Raw genomic sequence first — 22,058 nt, 5'->3', positions numbered from 1 at the left:
ATCTAAAATTGTTTATATCGTTATCTTAGAAAAGTAAATTTTGTAGCTTTAAGGGAATTATATTTATTTCTTAATTATTTCCTTCAGTTTTCTTTATGAAACAACTGAAGACATATTAGGGTAAGAGGCATGTAACTAGGTATTTTCAAATTCATATTTTGAAGTTTTATGCACAAAATAAAACTAGAAAAGACTAGATATGGAAATGGGAAGCTTTAACTAAGTTTCCTTAACTACACCAACATTGTTAACATCATCTGCATAGATTAGATATATAGAATTATTTTAGACGGAAGGCAAATCATTGATAAATAAAATAAATAGCAATGGACCAAAGTGGCTCTCTTGAGGCACCCCATTGAATTGACTTTAAATTGACATGAGGGGTTACTCCTGAACAGGATGCTTTAATATAAATGTATCTTTAAAACGGTTGTTAAGTCTAATTTCACTTAATCTATTAAGAGGAATTTCATGCGATAATTTATCAAGTACCCTGCAATAGACTTGAGAGTGTTTCTCGGATAGATCCAAACAAAAAAGTAGAAAATTGTTATAAATTTTTAATTGTACATTTTTTTAACAAATCCGTGCAGACATGTGACAGAAATCCAAAAAATAGGAAAGATATTCTTGATTTTAAACAGCTTTACATTATTATAATAGTATCTTTCAAAAAAATGATTTTGACACTAGAATTTTTCCCTCAAAATATTGAGCTTGGTAAAGCGTTCCACATTCGTGTAGTACGGTTTAAGACAGAATCCTTATATACTTAACAATACGTTCGAAATTGGCTTCAATGGAAATTAATGACCATTCCTAGAACTAAGGGTATTACGCTTGAATTGTTTGAGGGTAGGAATACATCTAACTATTCCACTAGAACATTGTTTGTTAAAATATCGATAAAATAATAATTGGCGTACAACCTTGTGGCAGCGTTTAAGAGAAGAAAATGTCTTAGTAATAGAACGAGCGCCCATTAGTTTTAAAACTCTTTTTTCAATTCCATCCAAAAGACTCAATTTTACTGTAATGCTCTTACCTGGAACTAAAAACTATTCAGTCTCCTCAAAGCAAGTACTACCCATGGATAGTAGCATTTACGAAAGATTATGGTTTTGCGACAGCAGAAAACATTAAGTTTTTGAAGCATTACATTCTACACGACGTTTAATTCCCAATTGGATAAAAAGAATTCGTCGAGCTCATCATACCCTGCCGTTGTAAGTCCACATCCGAAAAACAAGGATGAGAATTTTAAAACGAATATGAAAAGCTGAGGTTACAATCATCAGCGAATCAAATAAGTGGGTTAGAAGTTTCCAACAAGAGATCATTTATGAAAACAAGGAAGAGTGTCGGAGACAAAACGGAGCCTTGAGGCACACCAGCGTTTATTTTGTGAATATCTGATTTGAAATTATCTAATATTTCTTGAATTGAAAGGTTCGAAAGGTTATTTCGTTCTTCTCGGGATTTCTAACAGTTTCTAGCCTTTTAGAGAACTAGTGCAAAACGAAGATCCTTGTATGGCTTGAGATACAGATGCCACTATTTACTATTAGATATTAGGGCACGTAATAAAAGATAAATCTAGAACCCTCATAAGGATTGTCCTTAGAATCACTTTTAACAGTTCTAAAAATGTTTCAAGGTCTTGAAACGTATAACGTATTAAGGAAGACTAAATTGTAAAAGTTTAAAAGAAAAGTTATGAGAATTATCTTAAAACTGCTACGAAACTTTTAAGTTCTCAAAAAGTTAGCAACGCTGTTAAAATTTTAATTTTTTGAGCAAGTTGCAGAACTTTAAACAAATTCAAAAAAAAGTCTCGCTGTGTCACCCTGTATTCGAAAAAATCATTTCATAATCAGCGTTTAATATTTTGTTTCCTTATTAAAAAAAATCCATAGTCAAATTTCCCTAGAAGTATGTCAAACCCAAATCTCAAAGGAAGTTAGTGGACATTTTTTTGCAATTCTTTCTATTCTTTATTTTATGTGACAGTTATGAACATTATTTGAAAAATAGCGACAAAAGAAGCATCTTCTTCAACGTCTTTTCGATTGTGTCGGAAGGAATAGGATTAGAAAGAAAGAATAAAAAAAAACAGAAAACAAACAATAAAACAAGAGAAACTAATTTCAAATGGCACACTTAAAAAGTCTAGATTGATTTTTTTTTGCCTGACGGTTGAATGGAACATTTGCTTAACACATGTGTCACATTTTTTTTCTGAATCTTTTATGGATTTTTAGTTGTTGTTTTTTTTCTGATCAAGTGCACTTGACTTTGATTTGATTTTTATTTCATTTTCTGCTAATTATGTGTCTGTTTTATATGGGTTTTTAAAAATACACAAATTTTCCTCAGCGGACACCATAAAGAATTGGTTTTGAAAATTTCAAGAATTTTATATTATTTTTTTTTTGTTGCGTTTTTACGACTTGACCTTTTTTTTGTGACAAAAAATATTTAATGCTCGTTAAATTTATATTTTTAGACCCTTTTCTTTCCTTTTGTTTTCGGTCTTTTCTTGGTTGTTTGTTCTGGATGAATGAATGTCTGCTGGTGTTGTTATAATGGTGTGTGTGTTGGTCAGAAATAAGGTTAAATTAATAAGAAACAAAAACAAGAATTAAAACGAAACATTACTGATTTTATTTATATCTGCTTAGATGTCAGGTTAATTAATTTAATTTCTTTGGCACATTAATATACCAAAACAAAAATATAAAGATTTTACAGCTTCTATACTCACAATCAGTAGGAGTAGAGGAGCCGTTCAAGAAAAGAAGACCGGAAAAAAAGACATTTATTTGACAGCAATTAATATTGATGCTTTATCGTTCTTTTTAGCAGAGATTGGTTATGGTGTCATGATGTTTTGACGAAGTGTTAATTGAGGAATAAAATCATTTTTATTTTCAAAAATATTCTCATTGAGTTATAACTCTGGGATAAATTTGTATTAATGGGATCTTTATTTTGAAATATTGTACAGTGAATTAAGATGAATGAATCGTTTTCGTTTTATGTAATTCACAAAACAATTTAAGTGATCGTAAACAAGGTTCGACGTCAAGGTCCAGTTTTTCAATGAATCAACTCTGATTGATTGATACAAGAGTACGTTTTATATAACTATGCAATCCTGCTTGAAAACAAGCAATATAAGCATCTAGAAATGGCGCCCAACGCGGAACAAAGAGGATTTATTAGATACATTTGAATAGGTTTGATGCTAGATTTAGTAAAGGGTCAAAAATATGCCTTCTTAAACTCTACTTGTCGTTTTTAACATTTTCATAGAAATAAACATTATTTTAAAACTTATTTCAAAACCTAGTTCCGAATAACATCTTCACTGGCCTTAAAGAGTCGGGACTGCACCACTTGGTAAAAACTACTTAAATGCACTTTAAAATACAAGAAAATGCTTTAAACCATGTTTTAATAATAAATACAATATTTCATTAACATTCAATAGATAAAAATGGCGCCCAACGGTGACTAGACACCAAACAACTGTCTTTAGCTATAAAACAGGCGTTTCTTTTAAAAGTGTGATTTTTAATCTGGCAACACTTTTGTATAGTTGATATTATTGACAACATTCACTTGATCTATATTCGACGAGTTATTACTGACATACGGGACCAATTGCTCCAAAAAGTGGTGGGAAATGAAGATCAACAATTTATCAGAGACATTTATAGAAGACTTTATGTTGTTAGAGATTTGACAATGAGTTGTTGAAAGAACACATAACTTGAGTTTCCTTCGTAGTTCAGTAATAAAAGCAAATATAGCCTCTTATTTTCTTAGGTTAAGAACCCTTTAAGCATATTAATCCAAAGAATAACATTTATCTTCTTTTCTTACAGACAATGCAGTGGGCCACAATCATCGCTTAACACTGGCCAGTGTAGTCCTCTAACGCTGCCTCATAGTTTGCAATCATCATCATTAAATAACAATTGTAGCGGTTCCTCATCTAGCCTAGGACAACATCCAACATCCACATTGGCACTCTCAGCTACCGCTGCTGTTTCACTGCCCACCTTCGCACAATCAACTCCAATTTCCTCCACAATTTTACCTCCCTCATCGCATCAGCAACATTCACATTCTCATTCACAACACCATCAGCAACAGCAGCAGCAGCAGCAACAACATCAACAACACCAGCAACAACAACAACAGCTGCTGGCTTCATCAGCTTCATTAGCGCACAGTCTTGGACAACACGCGACATCTCACCACATACCCGCCACTTCTCATGTATCAAATAGCTCAGGTTCACCATTAGGCACGAACGGTGGCAGCAGTGGTAGTGGTCAGCAGCTGCACCTGTCATCGAATTCGGGTGATGCTACATCATCGAGTTTGTCATTGCATACGACTAGCTTGAATTTGTCATCGGTCGCGGCATCATCATCAGTATTGGCATCATCGGCGGCGTCAACGGGACAGGGTGGTCGATTGGGAGCACACTCTGACCTGGGCATGTCCCATTGGCTAGCAGCCGCTGCCGCCGAATCCAACATCAGTGCAACGGTGAAATCGGAGAATCGAAGTCCCGGCTTGGACGCAGTTGGTCCAGGTGGCCTCTTGCCACCAACGGGCAGCAGTCACCTCTCGGAGAGTACGGCTTCGTTGTTCTGTTCGAATCCGAGTTCAGCTGATTTTCGCCTCGACGGAAGTTCAAGCTCCGGCGCAGGTGTGCAGTCGGGTAATTCGGCGACTTCAGCGAGTGCCTACGAGACTAAGCAGGAGTACTACAATTACTACAACAGCATGCAGCAATACACCCCACCGTTCTACCCCACCTATGGCTCGCCGTACACAACTCGAGCGGCGAAGATTGCCTCTCCAAATGCCTACCTCACCTCCAGCTATGCAGCTGCTGCAGCGAACAACAACACCGCTTCCCAGCTCTACCCCACCTATGGCTACAATAATTTCCCACAATTCGGTACAGCCGCCCAACAGGACTACACCGGATACTACAATGATCAATACAGCAATTACTACAATCATGCCGCAGCGGCAAATTATTCCCCCTATGCGGTTAGTTCCCCCGGCTCGAGTGCAAGCCACGGCTTCCATGTGGCCGCATCTAACCTCTCGGAGAGTCCCTCCGATGGGCATTCATCAACGCCAATTCTGACACACGCCCACTCACCACACTCTCCCCTACCCATATCACCAAACGCCACAATGCCCAAGACAACCCCGCCAACCGGAAAGAGTGGAACTGGTCGGGCGCGTGGTCGACGGCACGCGCAACCATCGCCCACAAGAAGCACCACTTCCGAAACACCCAATGCCGACACTGTGAAACCACCGGAACGAGTCTTTATCTGGGACTTGGATGAGACGATAATTATTTTCCACACTCTGCTCTCCGGTTCCTATGCCAATCGGTATTCCAAAGATCATAGCACGCTTATGACCATCGCGTTTCGGATGGAGGAAATGGTCTTCAATATGGCCGATTCGCATTTTTTCTTCAACGAAATCGAAGAATGTGATCAAGTGCATATCGATGATGTGTCATCCGACGACAATGGTCAGGATCTGAGTAACTATAATTTCGCGACGGACGGATTTCACACGGGTGCTCCAGCGGGAGCACCACCAAATCTGTGCCTGCCGACGGGAGTGCGAGGCGGAGTGGATTGGATGCGAAAGCTGGCCTTTCGCTATAGGAAAATCAAGGAGATCTACAATACCTATCGGGGAAAGTAAGTAAACATACTTCTGTCAACAATCTGTCAAAAAGTGACAGCTGTCATATTTCATTATATTAATCAATTTGTTTTTTATTTTTAGTGTGGGTGGACTTCTTGGGCAACCAAAACGTGATACATGGCTTCAAATTCGATCTGATATCGAAATTGCAACAGACAATTGGGCATCTTTGGCAACAAAATGTCTAAATATGATTTCCCAGCGTGAAAATTGTGTTAATGTCCTGGTGACATCAACGCAGCTAGCACCTGCCCTTGCCAAGGTCCTGCTCTTTGGACTGGGGCAAATATTTTCAATTGAGAATATTTATAGCGCACATAAAATTGGTAAGTCATTTTTGAAATACCTTTTAGTTTTTTTAAAACTTGACTAAAATCTCTCTTTTTTCTTAAATTTTAGGTCAAGAAACCTGCTATGAGAGAATAGTGACCAGATTTGGTCGTAAAAGTACCTATGTTGTGATTGGCGATGGCGCCGAAGAAGAGGCTGCAGCTAAATCAATGAACTTTCCATTTTGGCGAATATCAAGCCATAGTGACATTAGAGCGCTGTACACTGCCCTCGATATGGGATTCTTATGAAAACTTTATTTATTCATAAAAAATAAAATGTTTAAATATTTTGTATGTTTATTTAAAATTAAAAACATTATCATACAATTTACTCACCAAGCATTTAAAAATCTAAATTTGAAGCAAAATAAAATGCTGAATCTTTTTTAAAACGCACGAATGATATAATTGAGAAGACTATATATAAAAATAAAAAACTTTATATACATTTAAAACAATGTTATATATAAAAAGTATTTGTACAAACAAAAATTTATAAACAAAATTATGTTGATGTTTAATTTTACGTAGTAAAGAACAAAAAAAAAACATATTAACAAAAATTCCTAGTATACATTAATAATTATAAAAAACTGATTTTTAACTTTCTTTGTTTTTTAAAACAAATTAATTTAAATATTTTAATAAATAGCACACAAACTAAAAAAAAAATAAAATAAACAAAAATAATTTAATTATTTTTATTCTATTTTCTTTTTTTCTTGTAATTTTAAAAAATGCACAGTATATAAAATAGTAGTTTTTAAGTTTATATGTGTATGATGTACATTTTCAAAATCTGGATTTTATTATAATATCTTGTAAATTAAAAAGCCAGTGAGAGAAGATTTTAAATTTTAAACTTAAAAAAAATATAAACAATTCGAAAAATAAAACAAAAAATAATTAAAAAAAAAAAAACTTTGAAAAGTTTTGAAAACATACAAAAATCAAATTTAAATTTAAAAAAAAGGTTACTCTAGAAAAATAGATTTAGATTTATATTGTAAGAAAATTTAATATTTAATTAAAATAAAACTATAAATTTTAATGATTATATTATTATTAATAAAAATTAAACTATAAAGAAAATAGCACGAAAAAATATATATACAAATATACGAAAACAGTTAAAGGATTTAATTTAATAGTTATTGTTTTTTAAGTTGTCAAGGGTAATTGGAATAAAGTGCACCAAAAGACTGCACTGTAGCTAAACGGTGATTTTTTAAGAGCTTGAGAACTTTTTAAAAAAAAAAACGCATACAATTTGCAAAATCTCATCGATTCTTTATTTAAAACGTTAGATTGGTCCATGACATTTACTTTTTGAAGATAATTTCATTTAAATGTTGACCGCGGCTGCGTCTTAGGTGGTCCATTCGGAAAGTCCAATTTTGGGTAACTTTTTCGAGCATTTCGGCCGGAATAGCCCGAATTTCTTCGGAAATGTTGTCTTCCAAAGCTGGAATAGTTGCTGGCTTATTTGTGTAGACTTTAGACTTGACGTAGCCCCACAAAAAATAGTCTAAAGGCGTCAAATCGCATGATCTTGGTGGCCAACTTACCGGTCCCTTCCTTGAGATGAATTGTTCTCCGAAGTTTTCCCTCAAAATGACCATATAATCGCGAGCTGTGTGGCATTAGCGCCATCTTGTTGAAACCACATGTCAACCAAGTTCAGTTCTTCCATTTTTGGCAACAAAAAGTTTGTTAGCATTGAACGATAGCGATCGCCATTCACCGTAACGTTGCGTCCAACAGCATCTTTGAAAAAATACCGTCCAATGATTCCACCAGCGTACAAACCACACCAAACAGTGCATTTTTCGGGATGCATGGGCAGTTCTTGAACGGCTTCTGGTTGCTCTTCACTCCAAGTGCGGCAATTTTGCTTATTTACGTAGCCATTCAACCAGAAATAAGCCTCATCGCTGAACAAAATTTGTAGATAAAAAAGCGGATTTTCTGCCAACTTTTGTAGGGCCCATTCACTGAAAATTCGACGTTGTGGCAGATCGTTCGGCTTCAGTTCTTGCACGAGCTGTATTTTATACGGTTTTACACCAAGATCTTTGCGTAAAATCTTCCATGTGGTCGAATAACACAAACCCAGTTGCTGCGAACGGCGACGAATCGACATTTCACGGTCTTCATCAACACTCTCAGAAACAGACGCAATATTCTCTTCTGTACGCACTGTACGCATTCGTGTGGTTGGTTTAATGTCCAATAAAGTAAACTGAGTGCGAAACTTGGTCACAATCGCATTAATTGTTTACTCACTAGGTCGATTATGTAGACCATAAATCGGACGTAAAGCGCGAAACACATTTCGAACCGAACACTGATTTTGGTAATAAAATTCAATGATTTGCAAGCGTTGCTCGTTAGTAAGTCTATTCATGATGAAATGTCAAAGCATACTGAGCATCTTTCTCTTTGACACCATGTCTGAAATCCCGCGTGATCTGTCAAATACTAATGCATGAAAATCCTAACCTCAAAAAAATCACCCTTTATTAGGTTGGGTTAAGACAAGAACCATATCGATAGGCAAATGATTTTTATTTTCTGGATATTTTCAAAATAAAATAATTCAAAAACAACGATAAAACCTCCAAAGTTCAAAAACACTCTTAGATTTTTTTTTAAACTTGAAACGACAAAATCTGAAAACAATACACAAAATCAATTCTTCTCAATGACTATTGACATTACAATTTTGTGTTTTTGGTTGCATATTGAACTTCCAAAAACAGGCTTGGATGTGACTCACGATCATAACTTCCCAATCGTATTCCCGCCTGTCAATATTTCTAAAAGCTTTACAAAATGTTAATGTCAACGAAAAGTTTGAAGTCAATAGGTTAAGTTAGGTTATAGTGGCTGTTCAAGATGGAAACGGACACACTTAGGCTAGTTTAATGGCCCATTGTGATACCACATGAATCTTGAGGCTTCCTCCTAAGCTCAATGGAACCAGCTTGAGTCCCTTACGAAACGTGAGAGGCTGATTATACCGATATGGTTTAGATCGTTAAAGAAGAATTCTCTAGGTTATTCTTGCTTCTTTTAGAGCCAGAGCAGGGCATGTGCAAAGAAGATAAAGAACCGTTTTTTCCTCTTCCTCGTACTTGCCAAACGTGATAGGATGGGCTGTACTGTATCGTTTTTGGCGCGTTCATCTGCCTTACAGTTACCTGGAATATCTCTATGGCCCGACATCCAGCAAAGGTGAATATTTAACTGTTGCGCCATCTCCATTAGGGATAGAGTTTGTAGAGACAGAGTCCGGAGATTTGATAGCGGCCTGGCTTTTTTTTAAATATTCACAAGCACTCAAGGGGTTATTAGTACCCTTTATATGTTTATATTTAAACACAGTGCGAGCGTTAGGAAAATAGGGAGGCATTTAAAAGGAGATACCGGTGCACATTGGTCTTAAAGTTCTGAACTTCAAAATGGGAGGGAAAAACAGAGTTGGCCAAAGCATTCCACATTTTCGATGTGCGATTTAAGAAAGAATCTCTGTACTTGACAGTACGCCCGAAATTGAGCTCAAGGGTAAACTGATGAGTATTCCTAGAAGTGCGAGTATTACGGCTGAATTGTTTAAGGGGTGGAATGCAACTGGCTAATTCGACAGAACATTGTTTGTAAAAATATCTTTAAAATAACGAAAGGCATGAAACATTGCGACGGTGTTCTAGCGATGTAAATGTTTCGATTATAGTTCTGTCGCCTATCATTGTGAAAGCCCTTTTTGGAATTCTATCCAAGAGATTTGGGGGAACCTGCCCAGATATGCGAATTATATTCAACATTTGGACGGATAAAAGCTTTGCAGATTATTATAGCCAGATCAGAAGGGGTGAAAAATTTCTTGCATCTTCGGAGAAATCCTAAGCACCTGGTAGCATTTTTGGCGATAGCGAATATGTGATCATTCCATAAGAGGTGATCTGTGATATTCATACCGAGTACTGAAAGTTGAATAGTTTTCTGGATGCCAGTGCCGCTCATGGATAGCGGCATTGGGGGTGGGTTACGCTTTAACGAGAGGAGACAGCATTGAGTTTTCGAAGCATTAAATTCTACACGGTTTTTGATTCCCCATTGGACAATGCTGTCAAGATCAGAATTTAATGAGCTTATCATACGCTGCCGTTTAAATTCCAAATACGAAGGACAAGGATGTGAATCTAGAAACAAATATGAAAAGCTGAGGGTTATGTCGTCGGCGAAACAGTGTAATGTATTAGAAGTGACAGATAAAAGATCGTTTTTGAATATAGGGAAGAGAGTCGGAGACAAAACGGAGCCCTGGGGTACACCAGCATTTATTTTATGAATTTCAGACTTAAAACCATCCAATACAACTTATATTGAACGGTTAGAAAGGTAATTTCTAATCCAACAAAGAAGAGATTCATCAATACCAAAAGTACGCATTTTCGATAAGAGAGCCTGGTGCCGAACTCTATTAAATGCTTTTGAAATATCAAGTGCAATAATCTTACTTTCTCCAAAACGATGTAAAGATTTGTTCCACTGTTCGGTGAGATAGACCATGAGATCACCAGTGGACCTATTGCTACGAAAGCCATACTGTCGGTCATTAAGAAGCTTCCGTTCTTCAAGATATTTCTTAAGCTGAAAATTAATCAGCGTTTCCATGACCTTAGAAAGAAGGGACGTAAGTGCAATTGGACGATAGTTTGAGGGAGAGGAGGATTCGCCTTTCTAAGAGACAGGCTGGACAAATGCAGTTTTCCATTCACTCGGGAAGAGACCTGTAGAATAGGACAGATGGAAAAGCTTACGCAGTGGTTTTGCCAGCGTTGAAGAACACCTCTTCAGAACAATAGGGGAGATACTATCCGGGCCAGCGGATTTGTGTATGTCAAGGTCTTTCAGTAATCTTTCGACTGCACGAGTGCGAAAGAAGATTCGCCCCATAGAATCATTTACGCTCTCAAGAACAGGAGGACTCATGACACTATCCGGTAGCGTCGAATTAACAGCAAAATGTGCTGCAAGCAAATTGGCTTTATCATTCGAGCTTACATAGGGAGTGTCATTGTGGACGAGCGTTGGAACCGAAGATGACGTGGTGTTTCGTACGTTTTTTACAAATGACCAGAAATTTTGACTGCCTTTGGGACATTGTAGTATTTTTTGCCTTAATTTCTGATCATGCAACAATTTGGTTCGTCGAATATGACCATTTCAGGTCTTTCTAGCTTGTTTAAACTTATTCCGGTTTTCCTCAGTCGGGTTGGCTTTATAACAACGGAAACTTACATCTCTGATCCTAATAACCTCTTTACAGCTCGAATCAAACCATGAGTTCTTTTTGGGTTTGATAGATTTCACCCTATTCGGGATAAAATTTCTCATTCCACAAAGAATAAAGTTTGTTACCATATCTGAGAAAATACGGATATCAGATGTCAAGCCAAGAATTCCGCCTGGAACACGATACAATGATTGGGAAGGCGGAATGAGAGACTTAATTTCAGTCGTTCAGAGTACACACCTCCACCAACCCCTTCTTTTGTTTTTGACCCATCTGTATAGAAATAGATTGACTCATCTTCCAGGAATGTCCTATCCTCCCAAAAAGATGTGGGAGGCATAGAAATCTAGAAATTTCTGTCGAATTGCAGTTGGGGGATGGTTTACTCTCTGTGCTTTGAAATTGAATTTAAATACCTAAGAATTACGGAGTGGCCAATGTTGTTGTTAGTCCACTGCGACGAAGCTTTGAGGCGAATAGCAGAGCTTGCAGCTATTTGTTTGCTAAATATGTCAAGAGGTGTAAAGTAGAGCAAGGTGTCCGGGGTCGTCCGAAGCGATCCGCTTATGCATAGCAAGCTGAACGTTGAACTTTATTTAGCTTATCTCCGTTTATACATTTCTCTAAAGCAGTCCACAATACTGCCACACCGTACATTAAAATCGGTCTGATTACCGATGTGTGTAGGCAATGCTCTATGTAGCTCGGATTATATGTAATCTCGATTTAATCGGGAAAATATGGTCATCTTCTGATGAGCCCAATCATTATACGGGTTGAAACGCATATATGAACACTTATGCTAGTTATATTTTAAATCATATTTATTAAAACTTATAAGTACCGTTCGAAATTTTTGGCTACTGCATTATACTACTTTCGTTTTAAGACTTTAATGGACCACGAAGAAATTGAAAGATTATTGAATGATGAAGGAGAAAATTCGGGTGAAGCAGACTTTTCTTCTGATAGTGACGATTCGTTTCGACCAGATCCAAGTGATGAATCCGAAACAGAAGACGACCAAGATTCAAGTTCTGGAGAAGATTCAGATGGTTAGATATCTGTTCCTGAAATAAGTAATAACAATCTTCATGAAGCCAGTTCTACAGGTGAAACACAAGCTGAGGATGTTTTTTGGACTATTGTCACCGGCGTATTTGTTAAAAAAAAAAAACAGTTTTTATTTCACGGCCATGCAATATATCACAGACCGTTCGGCGATCGTTCTCAATCCTTCAAATTTCTCACAAACTTTGGCCAAGATTCTTTTACATACATATATATTGCACAGTGCACAAACGAACGCTTGGATATTCAGCGCAGATCATCAACAAAATAAACGCTGCAAGACTATGGATCCAACTAACGCTGATGAAATAGAAGTAACCATTGGTTTTATTTTTACAATGTGCTACAACCGGGTGCCAAGCCTAAAGGAGCAGATAATGGTCGACGCGTTTATCGCTGTGAAACCAAGCAGTAAAAGATGCAATAACTCGCGATCGGTTCATCATGGTTATATGGTTATGGCCACCTTTCAAAACTGCAGACAATATAGTGCTTATCAGAGCATCGACGAGTCAATGACTAAATTCAAAGGGAGCAGTAACCTCAAACATTACATGCCCCTAAAGGCTGTAAAACGTGGAATCAAAATGTGGCTTCGATGCAATGCCCTAGCTGGGTACATCGGTCAAATTAATGGAATCTATTGGATATCCATCGGTGGGAACCATTATATCCTATCAAAAAAAAAGTCCCACATTTGGAAGAAAATTGCAGAGGGGAGAGGTTGAGTTCAAAGGATCTTCAAGTGGGGTTTTATGCATGAAATGGCAAGATACTAAAGAGCTTCTAGTGCTTAGCAACTGCCATAACAATGATATTTAAGTTGCAACAAGTTGTTACTGACGCCAGCAGTGAACGCATGGGTTATTCATTCAGAAAAAAATCGAAAAAAAAAATGAAAAAACTTTTTTGGTGAATTTTTCAGAGGCCTTGGTTGCTCAAGGACTCAAAAAAAACAGCGTTACAAAGATCGAGTCATCGAGATCGTTAGCCAGCGAGAGGAGTAGGGTCGCCGCCTTTGCGCAAATTGTTCGAAGTCGTAAAAATAAACGCCTACCAAAACAATATGCAAGGAAAGCGAAATTCCATTATGTAAACATTGTCTTGCATACTTTTTAAATATATTTATGTGTGTACTTATTTATATTATTTTATATAATATAATCAACAGTACTTTTGTTCTCCTGATCAATCAACCGTCAACCACATTGCGATCGACGCACGACACTTCTCCAGTATCCAGGATATTCGAACATTCCGAGAGGCCAACATTGAATCGGACCACTACCTCGTTGTAGCCAAGGTACGGCTACGGATATCCCGGTCCAAGCCAAAACAAGGAAGTACTGTGAGAAGATTCGACGTTAGACGGCTACAATCGCAAGAGACTGCCATGTCCTTTTCCGATCGAGTCTCTAATAACCTCTTAAGGAGTCCTATGCCTCCTGCGTTAAGCATTGAAAACCAGTGGCAACATTGCCTTGCAGCCATCAGAGATGCCGCCTCTGAAAAGCTAGGTTTCACACGGCCACCACAGCGAAACCCCTGGTTTGACGACGAATGCCGGCAAGCTCACGCAGCGAAACAAGAGGCATACAAAACGGCGCTGCACAAAAGGACTAGAGCTGCTCGCGAGCTCTACGAGCAGAAGAGGAGAGAGGAACACCGGCTTCTTAGATGGAAAAAAAGAGAGCATGAGAAGCGCGCGATCGAGAAGATAGAGGGATGTCACAGCAGGAATGAGGTTGGTAAATTTTACCAAAAGGTAAAAAAAACCTCCCAAGGTTACCAGCCACGAACCGAAGCCTGTAAGGACGATCAGGGGAACATCGTAGTAGAACAGCAGTCGATGATGAGAATATTGAAAGATCACTTCTCCAAATTATATAACGGCGATGAAGAACCGAACTGAGCTGTAAGGGAGATAGAACCACTCAACCTAGGCGACGCAGATCAACAATTCCGCCTACCCGAACTCGACGAAGTGAGGATAGCTATATCTTAACTTAAGTCAAACAAAGCTGCTGGAGCTGACGGCATCACTGCCGAACTATTCAAAGCAACAGGTGATGACTTGGTACGGAGCATATACAAACTCATCTGCAAAATATGGTCGGAAGAAAGCATGCCCGATGAGTATAATCTTAGCATAGTGTGCCCGATACATAAGAAAGGAGAGAGACCCTCTAAACTGCGCCAACTACAGAGGCATCAGTCTCCTTAACATTGCGTATAAGATCCTCTCTGTCGTATTATGTGAACGTCTGAAGCCATTCGTCAACAACCTGATTGGTCCTTATCAGTGTGGCTTAAGACCAGGAAAGTCCACTATCGACCAAATATTCACACTACGGCAGATCTTGGGAAAAACCCAGGAGCTTCAAATCGATACCCCACCATCTCTTTATCGATTTTAAAGCCGCGTATGACAGCATCTATAGGGAAGAGCTCTACCGAGCAATGTCTAGTTTTGGCATCCCTGTCAAACTTATCCGTTTTTGCAGAATGACGATGGAGAATGCACGCTGCTCTATCAAGGTCGGAAAAGATCTAACCGATTCATTTGATGTAAAAAAAGGTTTTAGACAAGGCGATGTACTGTCATGCGACTTCTTCAACATCGTTCTGGAAAGAACTGTGCAAAACTCAACCGTCAACACTAGAGGCACAACCTTCCAAATGTCCATCCAATTACTCTGATCGGTAGATGATATTGACATAATTGGAAGATCAAAGCGTGATGTCAGTGGAGCGTTTTTGAGCATTGCGACAGAAGCGAAGAAGATGGGTTTAGTGGTCAATGAGAGCAAGACCAAGTATTTGGTGTCATCAAAAAAGGACATTGGAGAACGACGTCTTGGACAAAACGTCACCATGGACAGCTATAACTTTGATGTAGTTAAGGACTTTGTCTACCTAGGCACCGCTATTAATGCAGACAACGACACCAGCGCTGAAATCAAACTAAGATTAACTTGCAAATCGCTGCTTCTTTTGACTTAGAAGGCAATTGAGAAGTAAAGTCCTCTCTCGAGCATGTAAAATCACCATCTATAAGACACTCATCATTCCGGTTCTCATTTATGGCGCTGAGGCCTGGACCCTGTCAAAGAAAGATGAGAGCGTCTTAGGATGCTTCGAGAGACAAATTCTTCGGGTGATCTTTGGTCAGGTACGTATAGATGGAGAATGGAGGAGAAGATATAACGACGAACTGTACGGGCTGTACAGCGACACTGACCTAGTTAGCCAACGGCTTAGATGGCTAAGTCATGTAGAGCGGATGGACATCAACGCTCCAGCCCGGAAGGTCTTCGAATCCAATCCCGAGGGACGGAACAGTAGAGGAAGACCGCGACTCAGGTGGTGCACCCAGGTGGGAGAGGACCTCAACCAACTTGGCGTGCGAAACTGGAGACAGCTAGCTAGGGACCGAGTTGGCTGGAGACGCTTGTTGGTTGAGGCCCAGGTCCGCCCCGGGCTGTAGCGCCACCCTAAGTAAGTTAGTAACTTTTGTTTTTATTTTCTTAAGAAAAAGAAAAGACCCCCTGCCCATGCGCTTCAAAAATGTATTTTTTTATATAAATTATGCTCATGAACAGCCCCTTAACAAATTCTGAAATAAAAAGTGTCTAACTGTGTCTAACTTCATCACATGAATAGCCTCCCGAAAGGGTTAAAACTTTCATAGATCTCGAAAATCTTAATCAGGTTAATGAAATAAAAAAAAATACTTAAGTTCTGGGATTTCCTGCTCAAAGCCTCAAAACATGAACAATTTTATAACATTTTCTTAATTGTCTACCTTTCTTTTAGTGTCAGAATATTTAGAAGAAAACATTTAAGTTTTGTTGTTTTATTTTTCATTTGAATACGATGGAAATCGTAATTGCTCTATGATTGCATAAGTTTTAGTCGAAAATATGAATTTTGAAGGCTTTCTTAGAAAATTTTTAAACGTTTGATTAATTTTGGACTTCTAATGAACCAAAATCTGTTAAGTTAGAATATTTTACTCTAAAAGTTCAAATTCGTTGCGTTTAAAGCTGAAAGCAACCGGCAAGAGTGCGACGACTTAACCAAAAACACATTTTTTGGTGATGGGTCCAAAAACGAAGTTTTTGCTATCGGTAATTTTATTTTCAAATTTGTTTACATTTCTATAATATTTTTGAAAATATTTTTTTAAAAAAGTTACACGCATGCACTTTTTGGAAATCTTAAAATCTTGCCAATACACCTCTGAAGACTGAGACACTGTTAAAATCCTTCTTTCAGAGAAATATCTCCATTTTCTTCTGCCACAAATTAATCCCAGTATTTTGTTTAACAATGTTCATAGCTGGTTGTTGTCTAGAAAACGGAAATAAGAATTTCCAGTGATATCAAATACACAAACCAGTTTAGAAACACGAACCGGAAACTACATTTCTTCCAAATATTTAAGTCATAACGTCTTTGTATATGAGAACTATCATATACAAAGATAACGTTAAAATGTTTATCAATTCGTGTCAGATCTTCTGATATCATGTAAAAATATGCAATTCTTTCTATTATTCGTTGGGACATAATTTGAAATTTTCAGTTTAATTTTGAATTAAATTTTCCTTTTAAAATATTGAAGATTCAACATTCAAACCGTTTTACAATTCTTCAAGTGATAAATAAAACTAAAAAATTGTGTATGGCGTATTGATATTTCTGTCTCAAGATTGGTAGAAGTATTAATTTTTGAATGGTCTCTAATGATCGATAGACTAGAGATTTACACAGTTGTACAGATCAGCCCAGTTAATGAAGGGGAACTTTTAACTAGCCAAACAATTTTGTTTCAAAACTGTAGCCAGTAAGAAATGGTTGAGTTTTGCTTAAGGAGCCCAAATTTCAGCAGTATAAATAAAATGCACGACTTTGTAACACGAACTTGCTCCTGTATCCAAAGAGTCTTATTTGAAATAGTAACGATATTTTGAGATTTGATTTAAAAATTTAACAGCAACACAAGTTTGTTTTAAATGCCTTATGATTTCTTGAAAAAAAAACATTAATTTTTGAAAATTTGACATTTTAGAATTTAGATCATCAATTATTATTAAGAAATATAAGAAATTTTGCAGACAAATTATTGAACTCAGTTCATAAGTTCCGGAGACAATTTAAAAACTAAATACATTTGTTTTAATTGAAAGAAGCCAAGTTAAGGACAAACTTTTTAAAGAAAATTTAATACAAATCTATCGGTTAGTTTTTGAGAAAATTCAAAGTTTTAATTTAATCAAAAATGTATGAGATGGGGATAACCAATATTTTTGATCTTTAAAAAACACAACTTCCAAGTTTAAACTCAATCGACCCAATGGTTTGGATTGTAGGGACGAGCACAGACAGACAAACTAAATGGAGACTCCAGCCATGATTTTCAAAATTAAACAGGATCTTAATGTTGGTTACAAAATATTGGTAAGAGTACGATAACTTAGGCGACAAAGTTTTATGGCGGATTTGTATAGAACAGTTTAAAATAAGCATTTTTAACTTTGGGAGGGGGGGTTTTGAAAAAAATAATTTTAAACTCAAAATTTGATTAAAAAAAAGTTAAAAAAAGGTTTAAAGTGTAATTTTTCAATACTTCAAGATTATCTACTAATGTTTTTATTTGAGAATTTATTGCTCTTATTTGTTTTTGATCAAAAACTGAAAATTAGATGATTTTATGTCTTCTAGTTCTTGAGGAATTTGAAAAATACCAAAACAAATATTTTAATTAATAACATTTTTTCAAGAACTATAACATACGCACAAAAGTTTTGGCTTTAAAAAAATTTATAAAACTTTGTTGTAAGTACTACTAATATTTTTTTAATAATTTTTTTTTTCATTTAACGTACACATTTTTTTAAATTGCCCCTATCGCCTAAACGGGGGATATAGAGCCCTCCCTCCAATAGTAAAAAATGCTTGTTTTTAACTGTTCTATACAAATCCGTCATTAAACTTTGTCGCCTAAGTTATCGTACTCTCCCCAAAATATTTCATATTAAGTACTTGATTATTGTTTTTTTTTGTGAGACGCACATTCACAATATACTCGTTTGATCTTTTCACCTAAAAAAAACACCCTTTTCTAAAAATGTCATAAAGCCCAGAATTGATTGATTTTTTGCCCAATGGAAAACACATACATAATTCCAAATGCACACCTACTCAACGAACACAGCAATCGAGATACAAATGCAATATCGAAACAAACGAACGAACGAAATCACATAAGAGCCATTCGAGACTCGTATAAACGTCAAAAACCCATCCATAGTAAGATTCTACTATAACTTTTATAAGTAGTATTCATAGGTACTACGGATATTGTTTTTGTTATTCGTTTAAAATCCTACTATACTATTGATAGATTTTCTGAATATTCGGGTATTTTTTTCTGAAAAATGTTTTTGGAAAATAGAGCCATTCTTGGGCGATTTGACATTATTAATGTTTTGGCGTTATTTAACTAGGCCTTAAGACCCAACGTTAATCAATGAGCGCAAAAAAAAACACTTTTTTTGAAAGGATTAGGATATCCTTAATTCGAATCTCTCATTTTAAATTATCTATCAAATCAGATTTTTAAAATTTCAAATCATATTTTTAAAATGCTAAACAAAACAAAAACCTGGTTTTTTAAGACTAAGTTAGGACTCAAAATATCTCTTAACTATAAATTGTATGATAATTTTGAAAAATACAATTCTTTAAAATCATTTTGATATCTTACTTAGTTTCTGGAAATTCTCATTAGTTATGACATATGTCTTTATTTAACTGTATGAAGTTTTGAGCAAACCTAGACACCTTAAAGTTTTAAAAATACCCGTTTTCAACATTATTTTTATATTTTTGAATACATTTAAAAATGTTGATATGATAATATTGGTTAGACAACAGATTCGTTGCAAAATCAAAACTCACTTTCAACTTGTCTGTAGAAAACCGCTTTAGCATAAATGGCTTAGCGTTTCCTTCAAATTTTTGTAAAACGAGTGAAATGGTTCAAATTATTAAAATTTTTACAATATTAGAGAACATAATACAAATATTTCAACTGAATATTGAAGAATACAGATTAAAAAAACACCACGGATTTAATTGATCAAAGCTCCTTCATAAATTAAGAAAACTTTCGAGGTTTAAAATGTTATATCTCAAAAACTTTACGTAAAAGAGTAATTTTAAAGTCGTATTCGAATTAAGGCCATCAAAATCCATTAAAAAAGTGCAATCTTATTACCATTAAGAAAACTTTGTGTAGTTGAAATAAACAAAAACTTCATTAAAATTTAAGATTAAAATAACTCAAGTGAATTTCTTTAAATAATAAAGTAATTAAATTTGTGATGGGAAAGAAAAATTAAAAAAGAAAAAATATCTGTACCTAAAAAAATGTTCTTTACAATAATTTAATCATTTATGTAGGTACTCACCTGGAGATTTAATTTCAGTTTCCAAATTTCCCATTGGATAATTATTATCTCGGAAACCACACTTTTTCAATAAATACTTAGTTTTTCAAATTTAATTTTTAAATATCCACTGCGCACTACCGAACAAAGCAAAACTTGTTGAAACACGATTCTACTAAAAACAATTACAATTAAACTGCATTTAAAGACACACACCGGAGTTTTTATTTAATGAATAAACCGATATTTGTTCACACTTTTATATTTAATGAATTAAACGAAATACGCATTTATTAATGAAAAACAAATTTCTATTAAGAAACCCAAAATAACGGAACACCTGAAAAAAAAACAGACACAAAATTAGGAACCGGTGTTTACTACTCCAACGCACAATGATGAATGAAGATGAAGACTCAAAACTAAATCGAGCTTAAACTCAAAATTACATGAGAAGAAATTTAGAAAAAGCACAAAGAGTAAAAAGAGAAAGCATTTCGTCCACAACACCTTCTTCTTCTATCCAGATCCAGAGTATATGCATACAACTCACTCTCGCTCTTTTACGTTGAAAAGGACAATATAGGCAATGAGCAATTTGTTTGAGTTGAATTAAATTTAATTTGTCTTTATGTTGCGTCTGAGCTTTATTTGAAAGCCAAAACTAAGAGATCGTGGGATTTAATACATTTTCTTGAGAAATGTTTGTTTCTTATTTTATTTGCTATTTTGTACACTACCGAGAAAATTGAAATATGTATAATTTTCTTAAGGAAAGTCATAAAGTTCTGGAGATATTTCAATAAGATGTTAAAATAAAGGTTTCAACAAGATATTAAAAATAAAAATAGGCATTTTTCAAAAGAAATCAATTCCTTATGTTGGCGAACCGTGACTGCAAAATTTGTGCAAACATTATTAACAATTTAAATGCGTTATTAAAGTGGGTATCGTTCCATTTTTAGCTGAATAAGTTCATAGGACTTAAGAGACTTGAAGTTTTCAGCATCATATTGGTAAGCTACCGAAAAATTACCTTCCAATTAAGGCAACTTTATTGGAAATTTCACTGCAAAGCTAAGAAATATCTCAACTATTAAGTGAATACCACTTATGACAAAATGACAGCCAACTCTATGATTTATTTATTTTTCATTTGATATTTAGTGTAAAAATGTTCCTTGTCAAATATGAAAATATAAATATGTAAGTAATATTTCCTAACAATACAAAATACGAGTCGCTATGGACTTGTGGCTTGACTGACGACTGCTTTTTAGACAAAGATAATGTTTCAAGTTTGAAATTTATGACTCTTGAAAAACCAACTAGTTGCTTTGGTCAAAATTTACATTCGAAGAATGCAGTTGACTGAAAATGAAGTCCCTTACTTTTCAACTGTCAAAATAATTATAGCTTCAAAGGTGACAGCTGCCACAAAAAAGCTTTCTATTAGAAATTAATCCTCTTCTTAATGGAAGAACGTATATATAATTTTCCTTAAGCGTTTTCTGTATAACGTAGGTCAGGTTCAGGCGACTTGTAGGTAAGGAAAATTGCTAGTAACTGATTCCTAAGCTGACAAAAAATTGGCAACTTTAATAGAAAGTTCAATGGAAATTTAGTCAAGAAAAACCTTAAATAAGTATCAAATCAAGTCTACTTATGTACATGTGTCAAGATGTTAGCTGATCATGTTTTAACATTCAACTTTAGTTGAACTGATTTTTGTTACTCTCTGATTTATTTATTTACTCCACAATTATGTTAACACTTTTTTTGTGTTTTCTTTTTTAAAGGGTTCCTTGTCATGTAGGAAGAGGAATAAAGACTTTTTCGGTATACTACAAAAACACGACTTTTTATGGACATGTACTTTGGAAAGGAGTTTTTTTTGTTGTTGATAATATTTTTGGGGTGAAATAAAGGTCTAAGCTTGTCAAATTTTCCGTTTAAGGAATGCAATTGACTGCAAATGAAGTCCCTTATGTTGTCGAAAGCCGCCCACATAGTTTATTAGTTTCCTTATCATTTGAATCAAAGAAGAAGTTATTAAAAATTTGCAACTTTAACTCTACGCTTTTTCAGCAGAAATAACAAAATACTATGCATAAAAAAGAACTAACAAATTAT

The 22,058-nt window shown here is 35.6% G+C and overlaps 1 protein-coding gene across 2 annotated transcripts in view; it reads left to right on the top strand.

The window, feature by feature from the left end:
- Nucleotides 1-6,739, top strand: part of LOC129939443 (developmental protein eyes absent) — a 153,845-nt gene extending 147,106 nt beyond the window's left edge. For both annotated transcript variants that reach the window (XM_056047460.1, XM_056047459.1), the window contains exons 3-5: nucleotides 3,894-5,756; nucleotides 5,845-6,089; nucleotides 6,163-6,739. In XM_056047460.1, the coding sequence (XP_055903435.1) occupies nucleotides 3,894-5,756; nucleotides 5,845-6,089; nucleotides 6,163-6,344 (2,290 nt within the window). In that variant the 3' untranslated portion in view covers nucleotides 6,345-6,739. The remainder of the gene's footprint in view (nucleotides 1-3,893; nucleotides 5,757-5,844; nucleotides 6,090-6,162) is intronic.
- Nucleotides 6,740-22,058: the final 15,319 nt, after the last annotated feature.

The sequence above is a fragment of the Eupeodes corollae genome, chromosome 1 (assembly GCF_945859685.1).
Source record: "Eupeodes corollae chromosome 1, idEupCoro1.1, whole genome shotgun sequence".
NCBI classification, from domain to species: domain Eukaryota; kingdom Metazoa; phylum Arthropoda; class Insecta; order Diptera; family Syrphidae; genus Eupeodes; species Eupeodes corollae.
This window is presented reverse-complemented; position numbering and strand designations above follow the sequence as displayed.